At 33.5% G+C, this 27,861-nt stretch overlaps 1 protein-coding gene across 1 annotated transcript in view; it reads right to left on the bottom strand.

Moving 5' to 3' along the window:
- Nucleotides 1–1,982: 1,982 nt before the first annotated feature.
- The window catches only part of SP1173 (major facilitator superfamily domain-containing protein SP1173), a 184,572-nt gene continuing 158,693 nt past the window's right edge, over nucleotides 1,983–27,861 (bottom strand). The window contains exons 5-13 of the mRNA XM_072530382.1: nucleotides 23,262–23,441; nucleotides 22,874–23,075; nucleotides 20,282–20,539; nucleotides 18,173–18,329; nucleotides 16,955–17,119; nucleotides 15,437–15,606; nucleotides 13,117–13,284; nucleotides 11,368–11,571; nucleotides 1,983–7,571 (exon numbers count right to left, since the gene is read on the bottom strand). Of these exons, the coding sequence (XP_072386483.1) occupies nucleotides 7,492–7,571; nucleotides 11,368–11,571; nucleotides 13,117–13,284; nucleotides 15,437–15,606; nucleotides 16,955–17,119; nucleotides 18,173–18,329; nucleotides 20,282–20,539; nucleotides 22,874–23,075; nucleotides 23,262–23,441 (1,584 nt within the window). The 3' untranslated portion in view covers nucleotides 1,983–7,491. The remainder of the gene's footprint in view (nucleotides 7,572–11,367; nucleotides 11,572–13,116; nucleotides 13,285–15,436; nucleotides 15,607–16,954; nucleotides 17,120–18,172; nucleotides 18,330–20,281; nucleotides 20,540–22,873; nucleotides 23,076–23,261; nucleotides 23,442–27,861) is intronic.

Below are 27,861 nucleotides of genomic sequence, written 5' to 3'. Positions count from 1 at the left end.
ATAGCGCTGTTTTGAACATCAAAAATTTCAATTGCCTCAGTTCAAAGGAAGAAAAAAATCAGTCAAAAAATGATCCCAAGATCAATTATTTTTATCAAAGACACTTTAAATAAATTATATATTTTAAACACATAATACCATGACATTTGTGGAAAACTCCCGAAGATGAAACAATGCAGCACTAGATAATTAAAAATTCCTATTTGAAATAAAAATAATGTAGTCTGAAATATAGTCTGTAGCAAAGAGGCTCGAAAATAACTCCATTAGCCATGATCAAATCCCAATGAATGAGATCAAGGAAAGTATCAACATAACATAAAATCACTTTGATCATTTATTGTTCTTATAAAACCGGTTTGTTTCGTGATAACCTCAAAATAGTTCTGGTCTATGTCTTCTTAAAAAAAAGGATGTAAATGATTTTAAAAACTATTGACCTATAAGTTTTTTTTTTATTTTTTACATTTGATTTTTTGTCCGTTATATCGAGGTTTTACTGTACTACGTATATTTCTCTCATAACGATCCTTTTTGTTATTGTTGTTTACAAACAACATCATGCATATCTAGTAAATATCTTTATAGTAATAATCTTTTAGATAAAACATCATGAGTTGGAAAGATAAAGGGCCGCTGACTAACAAGGAACTTGTCGAAATATATACCTACTTTGGGATAGCGAAGATGGGTTTGATCATAATGATATTGTTGACCCATATTTCTTACCTGACGAACAAGAACCAGTGAACGAAATGGATGAGAATGCTGTAGAGATTAATACAGTTAATAGCACTGTGGAGCAGGAGCTTTCAGAAACTCTGGTTTACTCCAAGAGCAAAGGTATATTGTACAATCAATCTGTAATCAAAAATACTAGATGTTTTTTTTTATTTTTACACTTATATGGGGAAAAAAATTGAACTTATTCGAACAGCAACTGGAATTTAGAGGAAATTAGACTCTTCTAAATCATATCCTACAACTAGAAAATCCCTATGAATATTTTAATTAATTCTTCCCAGATAGCCTTTAGACACAATTATGAAGAAGTCAAATTTATGTGCCATACAGGAGAATCCTAACAAGCCACTGAATATTACACAAAGTAATATAAAGCAGTTTATTGGAATTACAACATATATGTGCCAATATGTTCATTTACCCAATACAAGGGCATATTGGTCAGAAATAATTGTCTTTTAGAAAATAAAAAATGCCTTTTCAGTTAAAAGGTACGAAAAAAATCAGACAATTTTTACATTTCAATAATATCGAAAATGCCTTATCCCTACTACGATAGAGTTTATAAAATTAGACCACCTCAATGAAGCATTTTCGGACGGAATTCCTTTGGAACATTTTCTGTTGGTCGATGAGCAAATTTGTTCTACCAACGCTAGGCACTACATGAAGCAGTATCTACCAAACAAGCCACACAGATGGGGTTTTTAATTTTTGTCTTATGCAGTAGCTCTGGATATGCGTACCGTATAGAATTGTATACAGGACAAGAGAATAATCAAAAAAGGAGACCTACTTTTGAACCTGACCTCGGAGCAACTGCAAATGTTGTGGTGAGATTGGCTTTATTATCACAGGCTTTATTTTGACAATTATTACTCTTCTATACCTCTCCTTGTATATCTTTCCAAACAAGGTATTCACAGCTTAGGAATCGTAAGAAGGAATACGATTCTAAATTGTAAGCTTTCGGATGAAAAGGTTATGAAAAATGAAGAAAGACTAACTACTGTACAGTTTCTTGGTACTTGCGATGGTGTGAAAATAAGTAGCTTAGTCTGGAAAGATAAAAAATTAGTCACGTTTATATCGATTTTCGCTGGCGAAACTACTGCCAAGAGATATGACAATAAAGAAAAGAGAATAAAAGAAGTAAGTTGTCCATATTTTGTACAAGAATACAACTGTCATAAAAAATCACGCAGTGAGAGGTTAAAAATGAAACAAAAGTCTGTAGTGTAAAATTTGTCATAGATTTATTGTAAAAAAACAAATAAATACAAAACTTTATATAAAACAATTTACAACAGAAATAGAAAGCTGACTATAATTAAAAAATGTTAGGTTTAAAGTAAAAAAGCTTTTGATAAACTCTCATTTGATACATTCTTTAAAATAATTTTATTCTTTTTTACAAGGTAATGGCAGTATCACATAATAAAAGAATTGATAAATGTTCAATGATTCATTATAACTACTAAATTTATCAGAATTTTTTGTAGATAAAATTCACGTTTGATAAGTATACTTCCTAGGTAATTAAAATGAGTATTAATACATAGCAAATTTCTATATTTCAAAATTAAACCAAATTATCTACAAATTACAAAATACATACTACTAAGCTACCACATAATTAAACCTTTTTTAAAGGGTTATTTGGAGTATAAAGGGATATTTGTTATAAAATAATTTGAAATTTTTGTCATATCTTCTAGATTTAAACAGAAATAAAGTAGACAAAAAACGAAATTCAAGTGATGCGAGATTCATATTGGTGAAACATATGTTTTTTTTGTATAAAGTTATTTTTCTATTTATAGTTCCGGTGACACTTCAGATGCAACAGAAACTGTGATTGCTGCATATACATGTATATGAAGTATACCATTTTTCAAAGTAAAACACTTGCACGTCACGTTTTATACAAAGTGACGTCACTTGTATTTAAAATTTCCAGAACGTCAACCTTAGAGTTCAAATGTTACTAACACAGCTAATAATACGAAACCCATACGGAACTGCTCGATCTTTCATAGGCGTCAACATGGGGTAATAATCAGAAAAATGTAATCATTATATTGAAAATTTTAGAATTATATTAATTAAATAAAAAAAAACATTTGTTATTATTAATAATATAAATTTTATGAAATAATTCTTCAAGTCTAATATTGCACAAAATAATAATTTTGTGTAATAAGATCTAATCTTAAATAGATTAGATAATTGTACGCAACTGATACCGGAATACTTCAAATTTTATTGACAGTTCAGCGTGTGGCAAGTGTTGCCGCTTTTTTAGAGTAAGAATTTTGTTTGTTTTGATTTCTTACACAATTTGGTCATAATATAATATATATTAATAAATTATATTTATAAATACATATTAAATTTAGACTAATAGCTTTAAAAACTAATTATTGTTGTGTATTGTGATTGTGCTATGTCAAAACAAATAAATAGTCTGTAGAAAGCTAATAAGCTTTCATATAAGATAGATAATTTTAAACAAGAAATAATGGCGGGACGTCTTTACTATTACAGCCCTAAAACAGGTAAGTTTAAAATTTAGAATATATAATTTTGTATTAAAATGTTTTCTTATGTATTTTAGTGTGTTGCAGTAGTCTTAAAACTAAGTGTATTTACTGTTAATATAATAGTTTGACAAATAGTTGACATTTTAAAAATTCCTCACTTACTAACTATTCTGATGTTTTGGCAATGCTGTGGGGTTCTGACGTCGTAAATCTTGAATGACGTGCAAGCATTTTTATGTGAAAAATGCTATATACAGGGTTGGAAGTCGAAGAGCATACAAGGGATACATCTTACACTGTCGCAAATAATGATTATTTTATATTTTTTTTTATGAAATTTTGTGTTTTTAATTAAAAAAAAAATAGTTGAGATTTGAGCAACTGGCTGAGTTAAATAAAGCATACTGAGATATGATTGGCTTTCGTAAGATAACACAAGTTAAGATATGCGTGGAACTTAAGAAAGATTTTTAGAATATTTTAAAGGTTATCATCTATACTCAGACACACTGAGAATGAATCATAGAGCAATCATTGTGATAAAAGCCGTGGCAAATCAATTAATTTAATACAAGTTAAAGACAGGACCTTAGCAGAAAATGAAAATTAAGAGAAAATGATACAATAATTTTCTGAAGCGGCATGTTTACTTTAACAGGTTGATTGCCGTACAAAAATCTTAAAAAATACCTCTGTTACCAAGAAGAAAATACTTCTCTACCGGACACTAGCGACATATTGATGTCAATGCTGCCAGTGGTCGTTTTGTTCGCATAGACGTATATATTAACGTATATACTGTGGTGTTAAGGAAAAAGGGGACGAGTCTGAAACAACAACTTTCCAGTAGAGCATAAAATCTATTATCCCATCGGCCGTATGGCAAAAAGTGAATTAAAAAAAAATAATACAGGCTTAAGTATATTTTTTTAAACGATTATATTTATATAGAAATACGGACTGTTTATATATGTAAAATATAATAATTTTTTTTATATTTTGAATAGGTACAAACAAAATAAGTAATCCATAAATTTAATATTTGAAAACTTTAATTCTTGAAAAACTAAACAAAATAATTTCAAAGTTAAAATCAAATATTAGAAGATTTGTATTCTAATTATTTATAATTTAAGTATCTTCGTACTCCTTTAAGTCAGTATCCTCATTCTTTGCATTGGCATTGGAAGGCAAAGTTTTAAAAAAGTCATGGCTATCTGTTTCAATGAGATGAAGTATGCTAATTAGATCTCGTTTTTTTTCTTGGCTGATAGCAAGTCTAGTTCTATAGCATTTTTTTGGTAGTAAAAGATCAACAGACTTTCCCCTGCGAGAGAATGAAATTGATTGGAATGTTTCTCCCTCATCTAATTTTATTTTATACTTCAGTACACCTGAATCATGTTCTCCGCTAAAACGAAACCATTTGACATCGTGCCAATTAAATTTAGTACCAGCTATATTTACTTTTCGTAAATGGAGTGGACCTTTATACAAATCTGCAAAATCCAGAAACATATCGTTCTTCATAACAAAAACAGTGATAGTTGGACTTGTGGATCTGACAAGATTATACCAATCGCTGGGCAAGTGAATGGACATGTTTGTTCTCTTCTTTTTCCGTTCAATTTGGGCATGAATTGAAACGCATTCCATGTGTGTGTGTGTCCCGGAATTAGAATTTTTTGATTAATTTGTAAGTCACGTCGAATTTTGGTGATACAAAGAAACAATGCGGCTACGTGGCTATTTTTGTTTTGGCCACCACATGTGTCTGAATAAAAAGTCACACAGAGGTGTGACACGGGATGGCAATGACACTAAAAGATGATAAAGGCAAGAAGCTATTTGATTTGCTCCACGGCCTCCTTCTACTTCCTGCCACATATAGCATATAGTTTTTTTACTGTAGCAGTCACACACTGTTAGATTAAATGTCCACAGCACCCCCTTATAAAACACAATCTTTTATCTGGACCCACGATACCTGATACACATTTTAATTGCTTTTTAATGATAACTTCGATACATTTATTGGATACTCCAAAAGTTTTAATAAAACAACCTTTGCACACTTCAACTAACTGGCCGTCGATTTTAAAGTGGTACTTATGATTCATACTCCTTTTTTTTGGATCTCCAGTTTTTATGAGAATTTGTTGAGATTTTTTTGGAACGTCTAAGATAAGGAAAGATAAATAAGTACTTCGTTTGTTATAATCTCCAATCGCCCATACTTCATCAGAAAGTGTTTGTTGATTTTCCAAAGAAACCTGATCTAAACATTTTTTACGACAGCTACCTGTTAATGCAATTACTTTTCTCGCAGTTATAGTTTTACTTGTCTTTGTTGTATATTCTAAACACTTATTTCGTTTTTGTTGTATAGTTTTTCGAAGGTTACATCCCCTTCCCTTCCTCTTATTTATGTTTGTTTCCGAATGCTCAATATTTTCTGGCAGCAAATCCTGTGATTCATCAATAACAGTATGTGTCGCTTCTAATGCACCTTCGGAAGCTGAGGATGTTGAAATCAATTTATTTGTCAAATATTCACACACTGTTTACACTTACTGAATAAGAACTCTAAACGCTACCGCGCATATGTAAATCACGCGACTTAACTCCTTTTACCGTGTTATCGATTTCACTAGTCTTCAAACGAATAGTGAGATAAGTCAACTCATCTCGTTTTGTATTATTATAATTTAAAATGTTTTGACATATCTCATTTGGTTTCAATCTATTATAATACTAAACTAGTTATTGACTCAACTTCTTTTTACCTTATTTAGATATTCAGGCACTGAATCTATTTTTGCAAATAACTCATTTTTGAATTTTTTTGACTCATCCCCTTTTTCCTTAACACCACAGATATGTTAATATATACGTCTATGTTCGTTCGGTTAGGTTAGGTTAGGTAAGGACTTGTTTCTATTGAAGATGCACACATAAACATTCGTTTGCGTAAACATTAAAGTAAGAACTGTAAAAATAAGTAACCGGAGTAGGAAAATTTTACAATTAGCTTTGGAAAAAGATAAAATACAAGGTAATTATTAATGTTCTTTACAGAAAATATGATTTTTTTAGACTGATACGGATTTTAACAAGTAAATTTCTGTGCTAATTTTATAAAAATCTTTTTAAGTAGTTTTTTACTGTTCCAGATGATGACTCTAAAGAACATGTAGTTAGTTCGTTTAATTCATACTCAGATCCAACGTTTTTACCATCTAGTGAAGAAAGAAATATTATTAAGTGCCGATTTAGAGCCAGAAGGGAAGACAAAATATTCTAAACAAAATACGAAAAGTAAATGAAAATTACTACATAATAATAGTGAAATATCATTAGGTATTTTTGCATGCCTGACAAGAAATGTAAATGGAAGCTTTTGGCGATATAACCATTATCCTACTTAGTCTTCTAGAACCAGAGCATTTTGTCTCCCAAACAGGAACATAACAAACAAGTTTCTTTAAAACAATTATACGATTTCTTTGACGTTGAAATCCTAAAGCAAACATATAATACCATAGCTGACGATGATCAGGTTCTGAAAATGAGTTGGAAATTATTAACCAAAATGTTTTATAGTATACCTGGACACTACTATTTTCGAGCCTGAATTTCATACCTCACTTTTTTCAACTGTTACGTTTCTCAATCTTATACTTTGATGATGGCTATCAAATTTTGTTATAGTTTGACATACGTTTATTTCTTTTAATATTACCTTATTGCCTAAAGCTGTAGTATTCAGTAAAATAAATTTAATTGTGCTTTCAGACAAAATATCAAAGAATCGTAATAGATTTTTTGTAATACTTTAACCACAGAATACTCCATCCCATCCCGTTGGGATGGAGTATTCTGTGCTTTAACAAAGAGCTAATGGAAACACACACTATATAAATTAGAAGTCGGGAATTACAGTCATATAGCTAGTCGTACAAAAAATATAGTGTTTCCATCTAAATAAATTTCTAGACGCTTAAAGCTACCCACAAAAGATATTGAACATTTACCAACTCTCGTAAGAATTACATAAGTCAATTACTATCTGTCACTTAGATTATGACAACAGTTGCCGTAAAAATAAGTTTGTACGAGGTACAAAAAGCTTAGAATTGAGATTCAAAAATATTCTTACAAAAATATGTAAAGCTGATTTTGGTTAGTACATGTTTAGAATTAATTAATATCTAAAGTGACCTTTCTTTGATTTGCTGTTGTGGTAAACTCTGAGGGGTGTGTAAGCTCCGTTGCCATTCATACCTGAAAAACGATTAAAATTGTAAATATTGTAACGAAATTCCATAATACAAAAAACGGGGTTTGTTATTGATGATTATTTTTTTTTTTCAATTGAAGTAGTATGAAAATAAAATGTAAGCTCTATCGGGAATAAAATGTTAGCAATAGACACTGACCCGTAAAAGTAACACTGTTTTAAATAAAATAAAAAGTATTAGAAACAACTTTATTTTAAGTAAAATGAAAAGTATTAGAAAAACGTTACTGCTAATAAATTATTTTTATTGTATGTTCAATGATAAACCATAAAATAAAAAATTATTTCCAAAATACTGACTAATGTAACAACAAATAAAGATTTACGACTTGTTTACACGGGTAGAGTTGTGAAAAGAGTAGAGTAGCGAGTAGAGTCGACTCTATCAAAAATGGCTTGATACCGTTCACACGAGGAGAGTTACAAGTATAGTACTGATGCTAGTATAGTGTGGAGTGGGTGTTTGTTTAGTGCAAAATGAATTAAAGAAAAAGAAAATTGATTCAAAATTGTTAAGCTACAGTTGCAAATGCATTTATAACTGAAGTCGCTGAAGCTATCCATGATCAGGTAAACAAAGAAAGGAGTGGATGAAAGAGTGGCTTAAAAGAAGGAATACACACGGGGCTTCAGTTCTTCTGCTAAGAGAACTAGTCTTGGAGGATGAGTTGGAATATAACATGTGTCTAAGGATGACCCCAGGGAAATTCGAAGAACTTCTGAATATGGTGCATGACAAAATCGAACGACAAGACACGTTTATGAGGGTGAAATAAAACCAAGAGTAAAGCTTAAGATTACATTGAATTTTTTAGCTACAGGGAACGGCTATCGAAGCCTTTTCATTTTTTTAGGGTTTCAAGACCTGCAATTTCAAAGTTGGTCCCCGAGGTGTGTGATGCCATCTCCGAAGTATTGGGGGAGTCAATAAAGGCAAGTTTCAATAACAGGGTGAATAAAGAGATACACGCATTTCAAAAAATAGTTTTAATTGAAAATTCGTAAAATAACAAGACAGTACTTCAGATAAATGTTGAAAGAGGTACACCACAGAAACTTCGGTGAAACAAGTCCCGTTCAAATATTAGGTAAACCTGTGGTAAACCATCAGTTATTTGCATAGCACGTGTCAGAATATCTGAATCTTCAGGATTTACAGCTGCATCTTGTAGATGGATACTGTTACCATCTGGATACTGTTGCTGTTGAGTAACTCTCCATGACGAAGACGCCATTTGCTGAGCATTGCTACTCGTAGGACTGCCAAGTGGAGAATTGGTGTAAAATGAATGGCACACTACCTAAATTCCATAGACACTCACGCAATACGCAATACATCTCTACAAGTTTTAAAGTTTCATCTTCGGTGAACTTCATTTTCACTATTTACACAAAACACAACTCCAGCCGGAAATACAGCGTGCCTATGCACTCTCCTAGCTACTCTACTCTACCAGAATTGACCGCGTTCCATGGGTAGAGTGCGCAGGCGAGTGGACATTTTGGCGGTGGTGGTGGTAGTAGAGTAGAGTAGAGTTTTTACGGGTAGAGTTACTCTACTCTACCAAGTACTTGCATCATTACTCTACCCATGTAAACGGGTCTTTACAATTCTTTTTTACTCCTGAGTATATTTTTCCAATCAAAATCATAAAATATTTCTAAAATATGATAACTAAAATCGAGTATTTCCTCCTCGAGCTTGAATAACCACTCTCATCCTTTTTGGTATAGACTGGATCAAAGCAGCCATCTCGTTTTGTGATATTTGTTCCCTCTCGTTTATTAGCGCCTGTTCTAATGCTTCTATAGTTTCAAATTAGTCATAATTTTGCCCACTCTACTACTCTTCCCAAGTTGTCACATAAATACTCTTTCGGGTTAAGGTCTAGACTTGTAGGAGGCCAAGCTAGTAACTGAATACCAACATCTGTAAAGTATTGCATTGTTATCCTGACTGTGTGCGGCCGAGCATTATCCTGCATTAGGAGAATATTTTCATCTATAAAATGCATATAAGGTAACACATATTCTTCTAGACATTCCCCAATGTAACTATCAGCATTAAGGTCATTTGCCCCTAACATGACAAGATGTGTATGTGTTTCCAAAGAAATGCAGTCCCATACCATTATACCTCCATCACTAAACTGTATGCTAGGATTAAAGCGACATTGGGGATGGCATTCTCCAGATCTTCTTCACACTCTTTGGCGTCCATCAGGTAAATATCTCCATTGAGCCCATTAAATACCTCCATATCAGCATTGTCTTCGATGAGCTGCGCCCAATAAAGGTCCTGCAGCAGGTACATAAGATGATGAATTTTGTTGGCTTAATCTTTGACGTACGGTGTCAGGTGAAACTATGGTACCATGAACATCTACCAATCTTCTAGTCAAAGCTGTAGCAGTAACTGTCTACTCTCGAAGCACTCAAAGTTTAAGAAACCGATCTTCCACGGCGTTTATTGACCTTGATCTTCACTGTACAAGTCTTCTTGAGTGAAAACAAGTTTCTCGAAATCTTTGTAAAGTATCAAATATTTTGCTTCGCGGAACGCCAAGCATTTCTTCCATATATCGAATGGAACGCCCATCAATATGAAGAGCAACAGCTTGCGCTACTTGATTACAAACAGCTTCTTTTCTGAAAGTCTCTGTATGACTACACGGGTAGGACTGCAGTCAATGGGATTATTGTACTCTTATACTAAATATTATATAATTTCTGGGGACTTCGACAGATTTGCTAGGTATATAATATAAACCCTTGTATAATATAAACCCCTTGCCAATATATGGCAGATCTTTTATTTGGCGCTGGATATCTAGAGCTCTTATATCTAGGTGACATCGAACCTTCTCACAGCAACAGAAAGCTCTACTATGCTAAAGGCTCGTCTGTATGACCCTGATTACAGTCATTGACACCTATTTGAGACTGAGTCCACGACTGTGGTCGTCTTTTTGCCCATTCCCTTTATATTTTTACTTGTACACGCAAGTCTTCTTCTGAGTCGTCTAAGAAATTGTTACGAAGTAAAAAATAATGATGACAAAACGACCAACGGAAAAAGATTAATTTTGGTATTTCGGTTTATTTATTTTACCTATACCAGTAATCAATCAGGTTGGGTCGTGGCATGACCTTTAATAGACTGTTTCTTAAGGCATTCCTGTCCTATTTTATCAAGAAGGGCAAGACTTACAGAGATAATTCCAGCCTATCCAAACACTTAAATTCCTATGAAGAATAAAAATATTAAGAAATTTAGACCATAACTTCCAATGGACAATAAAGAAAACCCTGAAATCTGAACTTTTTAAGAAGAAATCTTTACCTGGCCAATCACTCATGACGACCAAAATCAAGTTGAAGAATATTAAATGAGTTCATTAGGTTCATATAATATGTTACTTTCGTGATAATTAAATAATAAAATAATAAGATTTTTAATTCAAATAAAAATATATCGTTAATATATTTGAGAAACAATTAGTCCATTTTATAAATAATATATTTTAACAACTTTGAGTTGAAATATTTCCAAAAAAATCATATAACAATTTTAGAAGCAATAAATTAGGGAAATACTGCAAGAAACAAATGTAATGTTTTTTTTGTTACGGAAATAAACAGTTTTTTAAGCTTCTAGAAAAGTTGCATTTTCAGACTTATCTTGTTTCTCAAATAAGCGATTCAAGTAAAAAGTCAATTGTCCGAATTTTTTTTATAGCAGTGTATATTGTAATAAACATTTTACTTCCGTGTACTTACTTTGTATAAGAGCTGGAGCAGGGGCAGGAGGCAAATGTACGGGCGGAATGCAGTAGGCTTTCAGGTAGAAATGGTACAAGCAGAAATAAATTATCGCTACTACTACAGCGGCAACGCAGAAGTATTTGTGAACGTTCTGGAACACATATTCTGAGTTAAAGTCAGAAAATGCCAGTCCTCCCAATAAAACTCCAAAACAACGACCTGTAACAGACAAAATAGTTTAAAAACTTTTTTGGAACATAATTGAGTTATGAAATTTATGTTACCTCGACAAGAGGATCATCGTTTACCTAACTTAAAATTGAATGAAATTTAAATATACATTAGGCAGTTTAGCTCATAAAAATAATAAGAGTAAAGTAAAATATGCTACATTTTAATACACTGAGGTGCAAATTTAACCGAACACTCAGATTTTTCCTAAAAACTGGCGTTTAAAAAAATTTAAGATGGGGTTGAAGCTTGGACAGTTAAAAAATCCAACATTAAAACCCTGGAAGCATTCGAAATGTGGTGTTACCGACGTATTTTGAAAATATCATGGATGGATCGCAGAACAAACGAAAAAGTTCTCGAACAACTAGAAAAACAATGCGAAGTTTTAAATTCCATAAGAATCAGGAAATTGGAATACTTGATGCACATCATGAGAGGTGAAAAATACGAACTACTAAGGAATATAATGCAGGGTAAAATCAAAGGCAGAAGAAGCGTAGGAAGACGTAAAATCTCGTGGCTACGCAATCTCCGTGAATGTTTTGGATGCAGTTCAATTGAAATATTCAGGCGCGTAACCAACAAAATTATAATTGCCAGAATGATTTCCAATCTACGATAGGAGCGGAACATGAAGAAGAAGAAAAAAGATGTTCCCAATTGAGTATTTAATAATAAACAAAATTTAAAAGTCGAATTTATTACAACTCAAGAATGTTATACAGAAAAAATAATAAACAATTCAAAAAATTTGAAAATCTGCAAAGAAAAAAAAATTATTTTTTTAAGTATACACATTTTTTATGGAAAACGATATTTAGTAGAGTGTATTACCTCCACGAGCCCTAATTACGACTCTTATTCGATCATGCATACTTCGGATTATGGCAGCAAAGTCTGCTTGAGGGATTTGCTCCCATTCGCACGAACTGCTTGCTCCAAATCATTAATGGTTTCAAACTTACCATGGTTACTTAGAATATGTAGTCCCAGAATATCCCATGCATGCCAAGAATATCCCAATCTCTATTAAATTTAAGTATGCGCTCCTTAGAGGCCATGGTAATAAACGAATCCCAACTTTATCCAAGTAATCCCGTGTTATTCTTGCGATGTGTGGACGAGCATTATCTTGCATCAAAGGAAAGTTTTCTTCAACAAATGGAGCAAATGGCACTACATGATCTTCCAAACATTGCTGAATATACCGTTGAGCATTCAAATTGCCCCCTTGAATTGTAACAAGTTCTGTATGAGCCTATAGGGAAATGCATGTTTACACCATTATACCACCTCCATCAAATTGAACTCTCGCAGTAAAACAACAGTGCTGATAAATTTCACCAGCTCTTTTCCATATCCTAGGCGGTCCATCTGATGAGTATCTGTTAAATCTTGATTCGTCCGTGAAAAGCACAATCGTCATCACAATTCTTAGTACTAAGTTCCTCTTAATAATGTAAAAAGTAACCAAAACAAGTACCCTATATAAACAAGTGACATATAAAGTATATAAATTTAAATACATACCTAAACAAAAGTGAGCAATGATTGGCAGTGCTTGTCCGCAAGCTGTGAATTTCCTTGGAACCAAATGTCTTAAGTAGAGTACGGCAGTTATATACATAATATGTAATGTGAACACTTCCAACCATTCGCAAATGAGGATGTACCAGGCGTTATCGAAGAACATGAGACCTGAAAACAAATAGTATCTAAATAAAAGTACAGTTCACAATATTCTCAAAATGTTTAACTAATTATAATCATTTATTATCTTTTGAGACTATATATTTGTTAGTAAACTTTAAAGCGCTGCATGTTTTTTCCTCTACAGTATCTTTTTCTCCTTTACGTGGAATCTTCGGGATGGAGGTTGGCAATTATCATAGCTGCGCTGATTTTAGATGTGGCTGCTTTGAATAGTTTATCTAATGTGTAGATGTAGAATTGAAGGAAAATAAGTGAAGCCTATTTTTTAAAGTGTAGTGCGTGTGTTATCCGCTAGGTGGACCCATAAGTGGCCAAAAAAATGTAAACATTGTTTGAAATTTCATTTGTTTTCCGTGATACCTATAAGGAATTTTCTGTGACTGGTTTTAAATAAGATGATCTCCTGTTCGAAAAATAATCATTTTTACTTATACGAGTGTATTTTTAAATCATAATTAGATAAAAAATAGTTCTTGTGATATACATTGGTTAATCTTTGGGTTTTGGTTTAGAATAATTGTATAAAAATGGTTCGATCATGCAATGCATTGGGTTGCAGTACAAGAAATCCCATTTTGTTGAGAAATTTAGCAGGTTAGTAAATTTAAAAAATGGATAGTGATTACTGCAAAAGACACTCTTAAGGCTATAGAAAACATAGAAAAACCTGGTGATTGGCAACTGGTAACTTCAAAATGTTTCGTGTGTGAATGCTAAGATAGTCAATGGCATTGTTCTGACTGTAGTAAATAACCTTTCTTTGGGTTGTAAAATGTAAATTCATATACTAACTTGGGTTGTAAAATGAATTTAAAAAAAGTTACTTGATGAAAGCTTAGGAGCTTGAAACCATGACAAAGTTCATTGGTGAGTTTTGATTTCTGGTATCAATTATGACATGCGAATAATGAACAAAAACGAGTATATGGGTGGATGACATTGCTTCTTAATGTCATTATGCACAAGTATATATGCAGTAATCGATTAAATAAACGCTTTCACTTGTGGGAAAAAATAGAGTAGAAAAGTTCCTAAAAGGCATTCAATACATCTAGAGCTATTTTTAAGTGTCCTATAAAACCCGTGGGATATGTTTGTTTTGTAATTGTTTTGGCATAAAACAATCTTTTTGCGTGCTTATAAGTTCAGTTTGATAAAGCAAATTCTAAACTTCATTATTCCATGATAAAAATCATAAATCAAGCTAATATAATAGTCCAGTCGTCAGTGACGAAAATGTCACTGAACTTCTAAAAATCATATGAACCAGCTGAGTTTTGCCGAGATTATCACTTTTGAAACCCCAAAAGAGATGCAAAAAAGTTTAGCACTTTTACCCCTGGGCTTCCGCCTAAAACCCCCCTCGTAAGTAGGTAAAAACGCAAAAAATCGATTGACCAAAAATCTGTACGCCGTAGAAAAAATATTTCAAATAAAAAATGTAGATGAGATAATTTCGAACAAAAATGTTTATTTTGCACTCTTCACCTTCAAAACGCATTTTTCATTTAAATTGATATAAATTTTATTTAACATGATTTCGCGTGCCTGACATTCAAAATCGCCGTTCGCTTCAAGCGTTATTTCTGAGAGAACGGTTAATTCTACACAAAAAGTGCTAATAAACATTTTTGCTTAAAATTAGCTACATTTTTTATTTAAAACATTTTTTTCTATGGCGTACAGATTCTTGGTAAATCAATTTTTTTGCGTTGTTGCCCCCCTGCGAGGGGGGGGTTTAGAGGGAAGACCGGGGGTAAATTGGTAAACTTTTTTATATCTTTTTTGGAGTCTCAAAATTGAAATTCTTGGCAAAATTCAGCTTTTTCGTATGATTTTTAGGGGCCAAATCTCTGACGACTGGACATAAGCGAGATATTTCAACATTTTCTTATATTCAGTCAACTGTAATTTTTAAATTCTTGCTCCCTCTAGTCAACTGTAATTCTGTCTTAATATCATAGGGAGTTCGATTTCTGGGTTATTTAATAGAACTATGTGGATTCAAATTTGTTTAATTAATTGCCTTATATGTTGCCATCCTTTTGGGAGTATCACAAACAGTATTGTACATAAATGAATAATTATTTGTATGCGCATATGTACTATATGTTAATAATGACAAAAAGGTACTTACCTAGATGATGGCAGATATAGTTAACAAAACAGAAGATAAGAATGTTATTATGGCCACAGTAATCTACAACTATTTCAGCGAATATCAAGAATATCACGGCTGGAATAGCTCCCACGGTGACCGTCATTCCTATAACCAACGGTTCCCCATTCTCTTCATTGACTATGTGCCTAAAAACATAATAATTAACTAATAAACTATATACAGATATTGAGATCAAATTTAGATATACTTAGTAGTCAAATTCGAGAGATTATACAAAAGATAGAAATTTATTTATTTATTATTAGAATATTTTTTAAATTTCTTAATGTCTGTTTTAGTAGAAAATGTGACACTTCGGGACTGACCGAGAAGGGGATGCATAGCTTTCTTCGCCGTCATCTACGCACGGTTTTTAATTTAATTTAATTTTAATTTCATTTATTTTACTTTATTTTGGCGTATTAAACACGCATGGGACTGCATTTACTACTCCACGTAGTGTGTAGTCGCGCGATCTCTCGTTATAGTCTGGCCTGGTGTGTCAGTCGTTTTGCGTTTTTAGTCGTTTTTATTTTATCATATCTCTGCGCGATCCTCCGCATCGACTAATGCATAGAAAGCTATGCTTCCAATACACGTATCTTACCTTACGAGCTCAATTAATTTAAGATATATCTTGAGTTAAATAAAACTAGGAGTCTTGATTTAGTGGTTTATTAAAAAAAAAGATTCATATGCAGTGTATTAACAGAATAAAACTGTATCATTTAAAACAAAAGTTCATTTTTGAATTTTATTATCGTTTATAGATTAGTATTTATAAATGAAAAGTTTTTGATGACAATTAATGACTTATACTCCCATTATTTGCGATTCTTTTTCTGTTTTCAATAAAACGATTATGTAAAAGTGAGTTTATTCGAGATATTATTACTGGGAGGTAGGAATTTTTGTGTTTCCAACAATGAATCTGTCAAAATATTCCCGAGCTGAGCGAACGGACTATATCTCTTTTGTCGAATGGTGTCTTCCTGACTGCCATATCAACTGGTTGCCATTTCCATTGTCCTTCAGTACTTCAACCAGCTTAATATTATACAGTTTTGTACCACATATCACAATTAACATTAATCTACAGCGTCTCAATGGGCTTTACAAAACTAAATTTAAATGTGGACATGATAAATAGTGTATATCAAAGCTCTTCGATCGTAAATCTTCGGAGTAGAAAACTCAAGATCGATACAAAATAATTAAAAAGATAATAAATTAAGATAATACGACACCAAGAAGGATGTTAGCCATATTATTATCAAACTAACAAACTTTATGACATTTGCTGAAATGTTTTTTGTTAAAAAAACTCAGGGATCATTAAGTAGTGATGTCTAGAGATAATGTTAAAGCGTTGATTGAATAACCCAAAGTTAAAGGCAATTCACTAACCTCTTGCCTTACAGTTATATAATAGATCAGATATTTTCAAATTAATTAAGTAAAGTAAAAAGAGTTAATTGAAAAAACATTACTTACCAGGGCAAGAACGAATCGATAGCACTCCAAAATACACCCAGAAGGAATAACACCAGACCAAGTGAAGCAACTTCCCAACCATATTTTCTCACAGAAGACATTGGAAGCGCTAATAGGCCGCATCTTGTATGCCACCACCATTCTGGAGGACTCAGTGGAATGGAACTGAAAATGTAATAATAGTCTTATAATATAGTTATGATTATTTGAGGCCGTTATTTGCAAAACTTCCTCTTTGCTATTTAATTTACTTTCAGAGCAATAACGGACAATGTAGCTTTCATATAAATTATATTTTCAAATTATTACATTTTTTAGCCAATTCAATATATCCATTAATAATAAGTAATGATGATTGTAAATTTAAATCTCATAGATTTTGAACAAAAAATTTAGTTTTTTGCAAAGAGAAAGTTTTTCAAATAAATTAATGCCTGAAATTCATTAAAAATATTTTTAAAGAAAAGTATGTTAATTAAACACCCAATAACGTGTTATACACATAAAAAAAGGCTACAAAAAACAAAATTCTTTTATTAAAAAAACTAAGAAATAACAGGTAAAAAATTAAATGAATTTCAGTCAAATTCTAACTGTTTTGTGTTTTTTTATATTATCTGTTTGGGTAAAGTCTGTTAACGTAGATATGTTTGTGTATTGTATGTTGCATATATATTGCGTGTAGATTGTAGATGGTTTGTGTCCCATTTCCTAATAATTCGCTATTGTTGGTTGCCACAATTGCAATCCCATATAAACATAATATTTAACTTAGACATGCCACAAGAAAGCAGTTTCAGAACATTTTTATCTATCCTCCTCACATTCTCGACCTAAATTCCAACAATTTTTTACATTTCCTTAATTCGTATGTAGAATAAGTGGTCACAAGTTCCAGTTTTCAAAGATGCTGTCGAAATGTAATTTTGACAGTACGAATAAACAAGTGAGATATCTAATTCCAGAGTTGGTTCGAGCGAATTAAGCCAATAATTAATCTTTGTATAGGTAACAGATTTTGGCAAGAGCTATGACCTTGTAAATTACAGGTAAACTTGTGTATTGCATCGGCATGACTCGATAGTTCTTGTCAAAATCCATTACCTTTATAGAATTCTTCGAAAAATCAAACATTTTAAAGTATTTAAAAGCAATCTACCTCTTTATACCAACTCTATATGCAAAATGTAAAGACTATCTAAATAAAAAAATACTTACTTATCAGCTAGAAGCAGCAGAACAGCAAGCGCAGCTAAAACGGTGAAGCAAATGATGGATTCCAAATAGCCACCATTTGCACATCCGCCTATAATGGGAGCAAAAATAGCAAATCCCAAGGCTCCGGCTGCGAATTGCTTTCCAATATCTCCTCTACCTAAAAAAATAATTCAATTATTTAAATCTAACTAATGTATGATCCTAATGAAGCATACAGAACTCATCGTTTAGTTCTCAAAAAGATAGAGGCAAAAGAGAAATGGCTACGGAAATCCTGCAAAGAAATTAAGCACCTTCAAAACATTCATCATGATGATTTTAACTTACATAAAAAACTAAAGTAACACTCTGGTATATATAGAAGAGGAAATGTATTGACGCTGTGTAATAACAAAGGAGATGCATTATTAACAAACGAGGAAAGATGTAATTAGTGGCAACGATCCATTTAACAGTTATTTGATGGCAATAATCGTTAGGCACCAGAGACACTAATATCACTTTCAAAATCCTTTTTAAGGTTACAATTTGAGTTCGCATCCTACTTCTTGGTTCAATTTCCTGACCAGGATGAGTAAATGAAACGAGAAACTGCACTGATTCATCAAAGCTCACCTGGTTCACAGATGATTCCAGAATGGACGAGCGAGCAGGTGCTGAAGAATACTATGGTAGCAGAAACGGATTTGAATCTAGCCAGGGTGTCGGCTACCATGCATCAGTCTTTTAGGCCGTGATCTTTACGATCCTGGTATGTGCTTACGAGATAAAAGAGCTGCTCTGACAGTCAAGTAGCGCTTTGCTTTGGAAATATCCCAGAGTCAGCTCTAAGATGGTTCTTGAGTCCAAGCGTACACTTGCTGATATTGACTCACCAATAGGGTTAACTTGGTATGGGTACAGGGACACACAGGTATGGAAAGGGACGAACGGGCTGACGCCCTGCCAAGACAGACTTTACCCGAACCTGTGATTGGAGTGTCCTTCAGTACTGAACGGGGTAGTTTCAAGGAGCTTTTTTACGGAGATTCCAGGGCTGCTGTGCCAGTTGTGGTGTTATGAGACAGGCTTAGGCTTCACATAGTGGGGCCATACGTAGTCTTACACCCAACTTCTCCTTCTACACCGTAGAAGATGCTCTCTTGTGGTGAGTATGCTTAGACTGTAGACTCTGGCAATACCTTTATCCGCTTGAATTGGCGGATGGGCCACGGTGGCTTCTTTGTGATAAGAAGGAGGAAACCTCCTCACATGTCCTCTGGAAGTGCCCGGAACTGCCCTATCAAAGATGGTAGATCCTGGGTTCGGCCTTTATGCAATCGAGCCAAATAAGGGAGTCATCCTTACAGAGACTTGTGACTGTCTGTGAGGCCACAACGTTACCAAAGGATTAGACGTTCAGAACAGTAGGAAAAGCTCAGATTTGGAGCCCCTACGCTTCAAAGATTAGGAAATTACGAAAATGCATTCGATCAGATCAAATACACAGAACTTTTCTAATTTCTGAAACGTAAACAACCACGACATTCACCTTTTAGTAACCCTGATAAATATTTAAAAGTGTGGTGTAAAAATAGTATGTGGTATAAGACAGGGTTGTGGTCTGTCACCCCTATTATTCAACCTATATTCAGGTAACATCTTTCATGAAACCCTACATGGTAGAACGAAAAGATTAAAAATATGAGGTTAGATTATAAACAACATAAGATACGCCGATGACACTACCAACCTTGTAGAAACCATGGAGGACTAACTATGGCAATATTGTCAATATTAGAATGGATACTAGATGGCCAAAGATGTTGAAGACCAACGTACAATTGGCTACAAGCTACTTAGAGAAAATTGTGCAGAAAAAAAATTTGAGAAATAAGAACATGAGTAATCTACCTCATTTACTTACATCGATCTAACCTGTTTGGGGATCAAATTTGTCTCAAGAGAAACAGTGTAAGTGATATTTTTTTATTAAAAAAATTGATATGTTTTATACGCACAAATGACACAGTCGAGAAAATTGGTGCATTTTTGATATCATGATTTTCTTATTTAGTTGATACAGAATTGATCTGCAATAATGATTTTGCTAAAACTTTATATACATACCTGTAGATGTCTCCCTTGTAGCAATTACAACTGCAGTGGTTATCAAAACTACAGTCGCTGCTAAGAATAAATCAGCGATGGATCTGACGAAGATGTACAACCAAAAGCTGCTGTTTCCACATTGAGATCTTTCTAATAAACTGTTCTCGTTGTTGTAGGGGTTGTGAATTTCGCAAATAACAATTGGTTTGCAGTCTTTTACATGATAAGTTAAGTTCTTTTGGACATCTGGACGAATTCTACACTGGAAGGATTCAACTAAAACCATAAGGAAGTGTTAATTTGGTTATTTAGTATTAGTTATAAGTTTAATGCAATATTTCTTATAGCATCTAGATTCTAGTTACAAAAATACAGTTGCCGAAGAACTTGGAAGTAGACAAAAAAAAGTTAAATAAAAAAGTGTAAAGTTGCCAGAGGTAGGTTGTTTTCAATGATAAGAAGCTAAGGGGGAATAAAGACACATCTTTACTAAGCTGCGTCACAGTTATTCTAGTTATTTAATTCAATATAACCCTCCTTTCATACAATACGACTTTGGTCGTTACGACAAAACGTCATAGCTACAGTTTGCCGTACATTCCATTAGTCCGAGAGCAATATACGGCGACTTTCACAAAGGGCGACCACGACTAACTGTCGTGCCGTTGCCGTTCGGCTGCCGCGCAATGCCACTGCAATGGACGACGGTCGTGCCGTGCCGTGTTAACAGTAAACCACGGCATGTAATCAATGCTTGCACACGTAACGACAGTTTGGTGAATTTTTAATTGCGCTGGTACAAAGTAGACCCGTGTTGTATCTCAATATATTTTAGTTTATTAATTCTATTTCTAAGCATTTATTTTAGTTTTCTGTCTCCGCTTCGGATATCAGGTTTTCTTCTTCTTTTTTCTTACATCATTTTGTTGTTTTCATCGCATATGTGATAAGAGGCTGCATTAGTGTTTTGTTTATCTTTGTAATCTTTGTTTGCTTACTTTTTCTTTTAAAGTATCTTTCTCTTTCTTCCGAAGGCTTGGTAGTTAGCAGGTGGGTAGTTGGATGTAGTTATTCTTTCATATTTAAAGTTGTCGGTTTTCAGGGTTCCTCTTTATTTTTTTGCGTTTTAAATTATTTTGTTATGGAGAGGATTCTAATGAGAGGATGAATTTAAAAATAACAGAGGTCTTGGGACCTCTGATCTCTCTTAGGATCATTAGACCAGAAGCCACCTAAAATATGTGTTTTTTTGAACTATGTAATGATTTATTTGTATTTTAGCTCTATGCTTACACGGCTTGTTAAGCATTGTAACATGACTATTAAAGAAGACTCTGTTGATTTTATGACCTTTATAACCTTATTTTATTAGCTGGTTTTTAAGCGTACACGATGAAGTGAGTAATACCGAGAAGCAAGCCCCCATATCTTGCTGTACTGCTCACCCATAGATCGATCCCATACACCAGCGTATTTTAGTCTAAGTAGGAGATCCATTTAGAATTTAAACTACTACATTAGCCTTTTTGTTCTCTGATCAGGGTCTGAACCATCGACCTATGTATCATTCACAGCTAAGACACGACATCCGGACCAACTGCTGACCATTATACCTTATTACCGTGTCTAAATAATTACAAAAATCAACAAAGCTTATTATTATTTTTGTTAGTTAAATAAACACTGTTTAAGTCATCAAGGAGTGTTACTTCCACAGCCAATGTTATGTAATGGTTAGCTGTTTTCTGTGTTGTTTATAAGTCGCGGCCTGGAATTGTTTCCATTGCGGCAGACACTATCAAAAGCGATGCAGCAGATATACTCTTCTTGACTGGCTTTACAACTTGGGGTGAGTCTTCGCCGCATCCATTATAGCCGTCCATCTTTTACGATCCTGCGCTTCCATTTCCCATTGTTAACCATTGTTAATCATTCTTCCATCGTTTTCTGGGACGGCTTACTGATCTATCGTCTGGTCTCTCAAAAACCACTGTCTTTAGCACTATGTCTTCCTCTAATCTTACCACATGACCTGCCCATCTTATTCGGTTAGTTTTTATATGTCTGACGATATCTTCAGTACCATACAGAGTCACCAATTCACCATTGCGGTGCCTTCTTGTAGGCATATTCTGCTGTATTTGAAAAATTACTAGTTTCAAGTATAGTTACATTTTCAGTTTTAACAACTCTTCAACAAAAGCTTTCATTTATTTGTTTTGCCTTATCCTCTTTATTATTGAATATCAATCTCCCTTGCTCCATTGGTCTTTATACAGTACTGTTATCATCCACCTTATTCCAACATGTCTTAAAAGCTATTCCAGAATCCTTTGTTTAACGCCCCTGGATAATATAAAAAATGCTGTGTCCATTCATTGTATTTAGAAAGTAATAGGCAACTGTATAATTACTTTCTGAAAGATGAAGTTGTTACTTTAAATACCTATTAGATCTCACACTTACATATTAAACGTTTGCTGAAACTTTATATTTCCTTGAAATCTCTCTAATTAAAAACTTTAAAAAACATTTTTAAGCTCACCAACTTACCTAATTAATCTCTTTAGTCATCACTGAAACTTTTTAAACTATGAAGTGTATACTTACATGTCGGAAACTTGCAGGTCCGGTTGTCCGGGCTGGAAAACGGTACTGACGGTTTTAATCCGATGTGAAAGTTAATCGGCTTGGAGTAGTCTGTGTATACTTCGCAAAGATCGTAGCCGGAATCATTGCGGTAGCACATATGGGGATGAGGCTCGAAGTATATTCCGGTGGCAGTTTCGACGACGGGAGCAGGGGTAGTGGTCTGAAAAATATGGACAATAGGTAAACATCAGAAAATGACAGGATAAAACTATGACTTATACAAATGAGATCAAAGAAACAAGCTATTTAGATGTTAAATAATGTAGAAATAACACATATCACATAATAATAAGTTAAAAATATAATTATACACTAAGTTGACTACAAAATGAAATAGTTTACTCACCACTTCAACTTCTAATTCGGGTACATCTGGCACAGTGTCCCCATCGTAATAACTATCGCTATCACTTCCTGAAGCTTCGTGGCTTTCTTTCACAAATGGAGGAAGCGTTGATTCATGCACTTGATAAGCTGAAGTCTCATTGCATGTGTATATACAGTTTTTTACTAATAATGATCCTTTCTGAAATGAAAAATCATCAATCAACTAGCTTAGTATAATTGGCAATATTTGGAATTATTTTTGTAACTTTATTTTGGATTATAATCAACAATGCTGAACTTTCAAGACAATTTCATAATGGTATAATTAAATTTAAAGATATGTGGAACAATATATACGCCATCAAACATAATCACCTCATGAATTGCCTATTCTTACTCAACCTTTATATTATCAATCATCATGACACATAATTTTATTTATTGTTGTTGTAAGAATGTGACACAAGCCACCTATTTTTTATATAGAAGTTGATGAAGGAGAAGATCAAGTATTCAATTACTTTTCCAGTTTTCTTTATTTAATTCTTCAAATTGGTATTATTTGTGTAAGTTGGTGGTTTTAACTTTACATTTCGCCAATTGGTTTATATATATGCAAATAAGATGGTAGCTCCGAAACAGTGTTTGCCTCCTGCGATCTAGCACCTCGTATTCATGCGAAATAATAGAGTTTAAATCTGCATGAAACAGCCTCATTATATGCAGGTATCTCTTGACAAGCGCATGTCCAGTGAAGAAGCCTGTTATGATTCAGAGTTGATTCCTGTTGTTGATTGTAAGTATGAGTTATGTTGTCTCCGGGTGCAAGCTTTTTTTCAAGTGGTGGAGTCAAACATATCACTGTGACATTCATTACCTCAGGCCTCCTGGGAGTACCCAAAGCTGGCCACTGGACTATTCTTATATTATTGATGTTCAAAAGCCCTTATGTTACTTTATCTTACACAATGCAAGATTTTCTCCTCAGGTTTTTACAGCTACCGTAAATAAAGTAAAAATTGCCATGTTGATATCACGCTTTCGATAGAAGACGGAACTTTGAGAAGAAGGTGTGTATCAGGTGTAACCTTGCATCCTGGTTGTCTTTTTTCTTTGCCCATTCGCTCTTAAGAGCGGATGTTTACCTGGACAGTTACTTTAGGGCTGTATCTAGGTACCACATCTCTAATTTGATTTGTGATGTTACTATGTGCTGATCTAAGCAGTACGTTATACTCAGATTTTTTTGTAGTCTATAATATATCGAATTCTTAAAACGATATACGAAAAAGTATGGTCCATTAGGGCCTCTTTAGCTGCTGCTCTGCATGAAAAAAGTCTGGTTTTAAACCCCACATTTTTCCATCATTGCGTCTAGGTACCAATAAAGTAGTCACCGCTGTCTTAGTTATTCGTTCTGTCGGCTGATTCTAAGTAAGCTTCGAGTCTTAATATTACTCCAAGGAACTTTACTTTGCCCTCCAGATTTAGATTTGTATCATATACCTATGTCTAGACGATATAATCCCGCTAGCTTCTTCTTTTTGGAAATTTCATGATCTTGGACTTCTGGGATTTATAATAAGCCCTAAATTTTAAGTCTATTCTGTAGCTACAGTCAGAGAACGTTGCAATATATCCCCGACCGTGTTATTAAATTTGCCATGGGCTAAGATATATCCGCATAGACCACAAGATGATACCTGTCGTCTCTAGCTATTAACCCATCCCCTAACCAGATTTTACAAGAGAAGAGATAAGGTCCCCCTGCGGACAGCCTTTGGCTACCTCTGCTGAGACTGTGTCCTTCAATAATGTTGCGTATATCACACGGTTGTTCAGCATGCAGTCTATCCACCTGCAATTTGTTTTGAATATTTTGTTCAGCCGAATCGCCCATGTGACATCCATATGTAATCACTTGCATTCAAATGTCTGTCATTTCCATCACGCCTAATCCTAAAGGAGATTTAAGGCATTTTTTATGTGGAATATGCCACAAAAATACACTAATTTAAAAAAAATCTGGTTTGACAAAATACCTGGAGTTTGCATATAAAAATGGAATTGTTCTTGGAGAAAAGGTTAAATTAGAATGTCCTGCAACTTTCTGTACATTTACTGAATTGGCGGTTACTTGGACAGCTCTGTTCAATATTATAACATAAAACCTAAAACCCAAGACTTTAGTTTCCACAGAATATATTTAATTTGACATGTGTCAATTAAACATTAACCTCCTTAGAAGAATAATAATTTTATTAAACTTTCTCCTGAGAAAACTGATATTTTAGCGAAACTAAACTAACTAATAGCTGGCTGAAGTAAAAATTCATCAACTGTGGAGTGCTTCCTTATGAAGAATGTAATGAGTCGATGAGAACAGGATTTGATCCACCACTATCAGTAAAAACATTACATACCTTTTCAAACATATCAAATAAATATTAAGTCTTTGTACTTTTATTTATGGTTTTACAAAGCAGCCCATAAAGCACCAATTACGAATAAAATGTGCAACATTTTGACTGTTAGGAGCCTCATGAGTTTTTGGACAATATTCCGTGCCTCTAATTGTTCATTAACATTCCAATTATAGATTTTTGTTTAATAAATGTGTTTCAAAAAAGGTACCTTCGAAATTAGTTTTTCTACTTCTTTATCGAGAGCATACTGTATAATGTGATACCCAAAATTTTCATCGTGTCGTGTGATTGCCTCACAGCGACCTGTTTACTCCTGATGATACTCTATGGCGCAGAGGAGCTATTCTAGGGAATTGCCGGTGTTAACTAATTAACACCGGCAATATAACTATTGTTATATAATTAATTAGATAATTGGTTCATTAATTCATTATGAATTTAATTAATCGTGTGTTCCTGTCTATAACGATGTAATCAGCATATTAGCTTCTACTAAACGTTACAGTTAATCGGGGTCATAATACAGTTCACAGATGATGTCTCCTTTTATTATATATATATATATATATAAATTAAGGATCACTCGAAGAGTGGTGGGTTTTTTGGACAAAAGGTGGAGAAAAAGACAAAGAAGGTGATTACTTCATCTATTCATTTGAAGACGTTTCACTCTCTAATCAGAAAGCATCATCAGTTCATCTAAAAAGAATAATATGAAAAACCAAACATCCGTAGAGAGGTCAATACAAATGTGTTACCTCAAAAAGACATGTAGCAGTCAATGGTATAATATGTAAAGAAGTTTAAGATATTAGACATGAATAGTTAGTTGTATAAACAATTAATTAAAACTACATACAGTTTAAAAATAAACTCAAACTTAGAACAGCAAAAGACCATGTGGTTATTATACATGTAATTTAAAAAATACGTTAAAAAAAAGTTATGTAAAAAAAATAAAATAATAAATTATATATATATATATATATATATATATATATATATATATATATATATATATATATATAGGTCGCCAAATCGCCAGCTACGACAAAGAACAGGAGTGGCTGATGCAGTAGAGAGAGTAGCAACACTAAAATGGAACTGGGCAGGTCACGATACTGGAATGGAGACCAAGAGATGATGCCTACCGAAGTAGAGGTCGTCCACCAACACGTTGGACTGACGATCTAAAACGTTGTCATAGGAATTGGATGCAAGAGGCACAAGATCGAAATAGATGGAAAATTATGAGGGAGATCTATGTCCAGCAGTGGATAAGCGAAGATTGAATGATGATGATGATGATATATTAAGTATTCTAGAGTCCTCATGCCCGATATAACAGAATCAGAAATCAAAGAGAACCTGAAGAAAATGAAAAATAGTAGAACCCCAGGCGAAGATGAAATAGTGTCAGAAGCATTAAAATTTGGAGGAGAACTATTACTTGAAAAAAAAATTTTAATATCTGCTTTCAAAAAGCCAATATTTCAGACTGGAATAACGCTTCTATGATTCTATTACACAAAGCAGTAGACAAAGCAAATTTAGAGAATTACAGACCGATTGGCTATACAGAAGAATCTTAAGGATATCATGGACGAACAAGATAACCAACGAGACTGTACTACGAAGAATGGGGAAAGAAAGAGAAGTGATGTATACGATTAAAAAAAGAAAGTTAGAATGTCGCGGACACATACTGAGAAACAGCACTAAATACAGATTACTGAAAATAATCCTTCAAGGCAACGTATTCGGAAAGCGAGGAATTGGGAGAAGAAGAATATCATGGTTAAAAAACCTGAGGAAATGGTTCTAACCTATTAAAAGCATCAGTTAATAAAATAATTCTACAGGGTAATCCTACAGGGTAAAGTATTCGGAAAGCGAGGAATTGGGAGAAGGAGAATATCATGGTTGAAGAACCTGAGGAAATGGTTCTCCACAACAACAACGAATCTATTTAAAGCATCAGTCAATAAAATAATTATAGCCAGAATGATTGCCAATATTCGGAACGAATAGGCACTGAAAGAAGAAGAATAAAATAATTATAGCCAGAATGATCGCCAATTTTCGAAACGAATAGGCACAAAAAGAAGAAGACAGACCGATATAAGTTACGGAACCGATACGTCTCTAATGAAATAGGACCTATTTTGTTAGAGACTATAAAGTGTAAACGCA

This window comes from Diabrotica undecimpunctata, chromosome 4, assembly GCF_040954645.1.
Source record: "Diabrotica undecimpunctata isolate CICGRU chromosome 4, icDiaUnde3, whole genome shotgun sequence".
NCBI lineage: Eukaryota > Metazoa > Arthropoda > Insecta > Coleoptera > Chrysomelidae > Diabrotica > Diabrotica undecimpunctata.
This window is presented reverse-complemented; position numbering and strand designations above follow the sequence as displayed.